This window comes from Arachis ipaensis, chromosome B05, assembly GCF_000816755.2.
Source record: "Arachis ipaensis cultivar K30076 chromosome B05, Araip1.1, whole genome shotgun sequence".
Lineage (NCBI taxonomy): Eukaryota > Viridiplantae > Streptophyta > Magnoliopsida > Fabales > Fabaceae > Arachis > Arachis ipaensis.
In genome coordinates this window covers 135555658-135561450 of record NC_029789.2, presented here as the reverse complement: position 1 = coordinate 135561450, position 5793 = coordinate 135555658, and the positions used below count along the sequence as shown (strand labels likewise).

Below are 5793 nucleotides of genomic sequence, written 5' to 3'. Positions count from 1 at the left end.
ATAACTGCAGTAACTGCAGGCAAACTTCTACGTTTATAATTGTCTTCTTGTAAGTCACCAAAAAAATTGACTTCTTGTAAAATTAAGAGGGCCAGCAATTCATAACTGCAGGCAAACTTCTACGTTTATAATTGTCTTCTTGTAAGTCACCAAAAAAATTGACTTCTTGTAAAATTAAGAGGAATGTTAGGGCCAGCAATTTTAGTGTTTTATAATCATCAATTGGCCATCAATAGTATTTTTAATGGTGTGAAATTACATTTAATGGTAAAAAATCACTCACTTTTATTTTGATGGTTAAGTGCGGATCAGAAAACACAAAAATTGGTGGTCCTAACTTTTCCTAAAATTAATAGTAATATATCAAATTATTTAGCAAATTCTAGAATAACAATTTTACCTGAACACATACACATGCACATGAGTTTTCAGCTTTCACTATTGGCTAAATTGATTGCATGTTAGAAGAAGAAGGAAGGGTAAAGAAAACGTCACCAATGCTGAATTCGAAGACAACAACGACGGTGAGAATGGCCCAAACGGAGTAGCGACTAACACTTTCAAATGGTTCCTTCAGAAATATGAGGAGCGATATTAGAACCAAAGCCAGTCCCATCTTCGCGGAGAATATAAACTTCCTTGGATCCGAACACCCCATCTCCCACGCCCTCGCCGCCACCTGCTTCGCCATCTTCCACCCCTCCACGATCCCGTCCGAGCACCGCCTCCACCACCACCTCCCCGTCCCCCGCTCCTCCTCCTCGTCGGATTCCACCAGCGGGTCCCCAATCTGTGAATAGCCATACACGTTCCTCGACGACAGCAGCCTCTCCTTCTTCTCCCTGAAGCTGTAATGGAACGAACCCATCTTCGGCACCCCCCTCGAACCCATTTTCTTTTGATCTGATCCAATCGTTAGGGTTTCGAATTTGGATTTGGAGGGAGAGAGTGTGGTTTGTGAAGAGTGTTTGTATGTCAGTGAGAGTCCCAAAGGAGAAATTAAACGAGGTGGTCGTTGCTTGTTTTGATTTGATCGGAAATCGTGCGAAGCAGTTAGCAGTTAGCGCCAAGCAGGATCGTGTGTCTCAAGCATGATTCATGAACGTGTATATAATGAATAATGAATCATGATAGATAGATAGATAGATAGATAGATAGATAGATAGATAGATAGATAGAAATAGATTCCATTATGATCTGGATCTTGTTCAATACGCTTTTATTTTCTTACATGTATTATTGGTTTCAGAATATTCTATAATGGTTTTTATCGTGCACAAGAAAACAAAGAAAATGTTTTTTTTTTTAATTGAAAAATGATAAATTTTTGGGTTATTTTGTTAGATATTGAAAAAAGGTTTGGTGTAATGCTTTAATATTGGAAATTACAGTATTTTGCGAAATTTTGAGACTCGTAGAATTTGCACGGGCGAATTGTCAGAGCAGAATTTTTTTTAATCATCAACAACAATACATAGGGGGCGGATTTTGTTTTTAAATATATATAAATTGTGTGTTGTATTATTTAAATATTAAAGTCACAATATACAGATTGCATATTGTGAAAACACAGACCGCATATTGTAAATACATAAACAGATAAACTACATATTGTCATTTTTTGATTAAAATATTATACCTAGAGTATTATAAAAACTACATAGATTGTAATAATATATGAAGAATTTAAGAGTATACTTTGTCAATGTATTGATAACAAATATTAAAGAGACTCGTAAATATTCTTTATAGAAACCCTGTTTTAGTGTTTAGTGGTTTCATTTAGTCACTGCTATTACAAATTATATCATGAATTCATTTTTAAAGCTACTACTGCTGCGATATGTAAATCCTAACACCGATAAACTATTTATCAGGAGTCCAAAAATTATTGTAACATCTTTTAAGGTAATTGTGCATTCACCGTGTAAAAGGTATAATGTATGATTTTTTTGGTGCCACCGCTCAATCAAAGCATTGATAAGTACGTCGTATAAAGTGAGTTTTTCAAGTATTTGAGATATGTGATAAAATCTACTGTCACATAACTCAATTTCAATTTGGGGATCATACACATTTTGGTGGAGATATTTTAATCTCAAACTTTTTGATTATATATATAGCGGGGCGGGTAGGGGCGGGTATTACCTAAACCCGACCCCGCCCCGCCCCTCCCAAGAACCCGCCCCGCTAAAAACCCGTCCCGGTGCGGGGCGGGTAATTATCCGCCCCGAGCGGGTAGGGGGTAGGTACCCGCGAATTCGGGTGGTATTGTCATCCCTAGGTAAGACCCCGTTATGGAGATCAGGTGTGCTTTACCTACGTGTGGTGTCAGCGTAAGAAAAATCGGACGGTGCGAGTGGGAGGGGACTTATCGGACGGTCCCATTTGTTGCCTACAACACGGACAATTCGAGTTGTTCACCCCAATCATGTGTCGCATGCGCCTTGCTCCCCACAACAGTGCCCCCTAACCCAACATACCCCTTTTACTCCATCCACATCCATCCTCTGAGTCAAATTTTATAATTAAATTTAGAAATTATAATTTTATAAATTATATTAATTTTTCGTAACAATAAATAAACTAAATCGGTGCCGAATTTTTTGGAATAATGTTGATGATTTTGATTAATAATTAGGTTTTGTAAAATATAATATAATGTGTTTGTTTTTCGATAATAATTATTGAATTTGTTCATTGTTAGCTTTTTAATTGACATAAATATATTGTTGTAAGTGAGGTTTTAATATTATAGTGGAATATTAAAGCCAAACCAGACGAGCAACACCTAAAAATGAAGACAAAATAAGGAACCTCTCCATGCCATCTCCAACATAGCCATCAACAACACGAAGAGAGAACGCCTTTCCACTCTTTATAGCTAAGCACCGACATATTGATGATTTCTTCTACACCTTTGCTTTTATTCTGAAAAATCCTCATATTCCTTTCCAACCAAATGTTCCAGATGACCGCACAGAAGCACCTTAACCGCAACTTTCGATCTTCTCCTACGCGGTTCTTCTGTCCAACTTAGAAAGTGGTCCTTCAACACTCCTGGAAGAGACCATAGTCGGCCAAACACAGATATCCAAGCATTCCACACCTGCCAAGCAAACTCACAGCCAAGAAACAAGTGATGGACCTGTTCAACATCCCTGTTGGATAAAACACACCGCTTGTCATCCTGATTGATTATCCCGACCCGACTCAGCCTTTCCTTGGTATTCACCCTGCCTGTCAACACAAACCAAGTAAACAACTCCACTTTTGGTGAAACTAAATCTTTCCAAACCGTCTTAGTGAAGCTGTAGCTGGTTATATCTTCTGAGAGCATTCCTTCTTGTAACACCTGCACAAAAGAGTTAGACGAAAAAATACCCAGTCTATCATATTTCCACACCACTCTATCCTCCCTGTTATATACTAGCCTCACAGGTCTCAAAGTCTCATACAACTGACCCAGGAGATCCAACTCCCACTGAAAGAGCTCTCGCCTCCATAGGAAGTTCCAGTCCTAAAACCCACAGTCCCCAATAAACGAACCACACTGGTTTGAAATAGAGAAGAGTCGGGGGAACCGATCTCTCAAGGAACCACAATGTAGCCAGATATCCTCCCAGAAACGAGTCCGACGACCATCACCAATCTCCATGGACGGACCCGTAATCATCTTATCCCTAATATGTTGATCTTTTATCTGTAGTTGGCATATATCCTTCCAAGGGCCTCCTCTGGTAGGTAACACCTGAGTGGACAATAACTCATTCGGCTTCAGATTATTACAAGAACAAACCACCTTTTTTCACAGTGGGCACTCTTCCTTCGCAAACCGCCACCACCACTTAAACAAAAGTGCAGTGTTCTGAACCATAGCATCTCCAACTCCCAAATCACCTAACTTCTTCGGGGCCTGCACCAACTCCCATCTTACTAACGGCATACCATTCATCCCATCCTCCTTGCTCCATAGAAACCTTCTCTGTAAGGAAATCAATTTCTCCGCAACCGTCTTCGACATCTTATACAAGCTCAAGTAATACACCGGCAAGCTATTCAACACTGATTTGATAAGCATCAACTTTCCGGCCTTGTTTAGCACCTTAGCTTTCCAGAGACTTAGTTTCTCTTCCACTTTGTCGATTATAGGCTTCCAAGTCTTTACCAACTTTGGGTTAGCTCCTAAGGGAACTCCAAGGTATCTAACTGGGAGTGTACCTTCCTTACAATCCCACAAGCTGCACATACGCTGAACCCATTGCTCTTCACAGTTGATTGGAATCAGACTAGACTTATCAAAATTAATACTGAGTCCGGACATCAACTCAAACCACCGCAGCAATCGCTTGTAGTTTTTCATGGTCTCATCTTCAGGTGGGCAGAATAGAATAGTGTCATCAGCAACCTGAAGATGTGATAGCTCCACCCTGTCTCTACCAACCACTAAGGGAGAAATACGCCCATTCCTAACTACCTGGTCAACCATACTATGCAGAACATCCATAACCAGTACAAACAAGAAAGGAGATAGCGGGTCACCTTGTCTCAGGCCCCTCAGCATCTTGAACGGTTTAGAAGGTAAGCCATTAATCAAGACCGACATAGAGGCTGTGATCACACACTCCATAACTCATGCCCTCCACCTGCACCCAAACCCCAATTTCTACAACACTATATCCACAAAGCTCCACTTGACTCTGTCGTACGCTTTTTGGAAATCTAACTTGATTATGGCTGCCTCCTTATTCCTTCTCTTAAGCCAGTAGACTATTTCACACGCTATGAGAGCCCCATCATAAATTTTTCTACCATTTACAAAAGCACTCTGAGTCTCTCCTACTAATCCTGGCATTACTAATCCCATCCTCTGGACTAGCACCTTCGAGATAACCTTGTACACACATCCAACCATACTAATGGGCCACCCAAGTTATGTTGGACTCCGCCGATAACCTGGATGTCTGAAAGAACCCCATCACGGCTGCCGTGAATTCAGACCCAATCTCATCCCAACACCTCTTGATGAAATTCATATTGTATCCATCGCAGCCCGGTGCCTTAGATGACACGCAATCCTATACTGCCTCTCTAACCTCTTCCGCCGAAGGCATATCCTCTAAGGCCTCCGAGTCTTCCTCATCTATCCTTTCCACGAGCCCATCTTAGAACCCCAACACAGGAGAATCTTCTTGATGGTACAGCTCTTTATAAAACTCTTTGATAGCTATTTTTATTCTAGCTTGGTTCCTTATCAGCCTGCTATTGACGACCAGGGAATCAATCCTATTATTTCTTCTTCTTGCGGACGCTATATTGTGGAAGTATCTTGTGTTCTTGTCCATATCCTTTGCTTGCCGAGACCGAGACATCTGCTTCCAGTGAATTTCTTCCCTCACATACCACCTCTCGCAGCAAGTAACTAATGCCTTTCTTCTAGCCTCCATGGTTTCATCATACACTCCATTACCTACCAATTCATCAACCTTCCTGATCTCTTCCTCTAACCTCATAATCCTTTTGTTCATCTCACCAAAGTTGTCCTTATGCCATTTCCCCAAAGGAACCGTCAGTGCCCACAATTTATCTGTGAATTGCATCTCTCCTAGACATCTTCATTCCTCCTTAACCATTCTAAGAAAACCTTCATGGGTAAACCACAAATCAAGACTGCGGAATGGTCTAGGACCTCCCCTCCTCAGTTTATCTTCTACTAGTATAGGGCAGTGATCTGACGGTCCCTTTGGTCCGCCTCTTAACCAAATCTCAAGAAATTCTTCTAGCCATTCCACA

At 40.8% G+C, this 5793-nt stretch overlaps 1 protein-coding gene across 2 annotated transcripts in view; it reads right to left on the bottom strand.

The window, feature by feature from the left end:
• LOC107644320 (aluminum-activated malate transporter 9-like) overlaps positions 1-1216 on the bottom strand; it is a 9430-nt gene extending 8214 nt beyond the window's left edge. Inside the window, exon 1 of one of the 2 annotated variants that reach the window (XM_016348160.2) lies at positions 496-1216. In XM_016348160.2, the coding sequence (XP_016203646.1) occupies positions 496-892 (397 nt within the window). In that variant the 5' untranslated portion in view covers positions 893-1216. Of the gene's footprint in view, positions 1-400 lie in introns of both variants that reach the window. The other variant, XM_021102909.1, reaches the window with a different exon arrangement.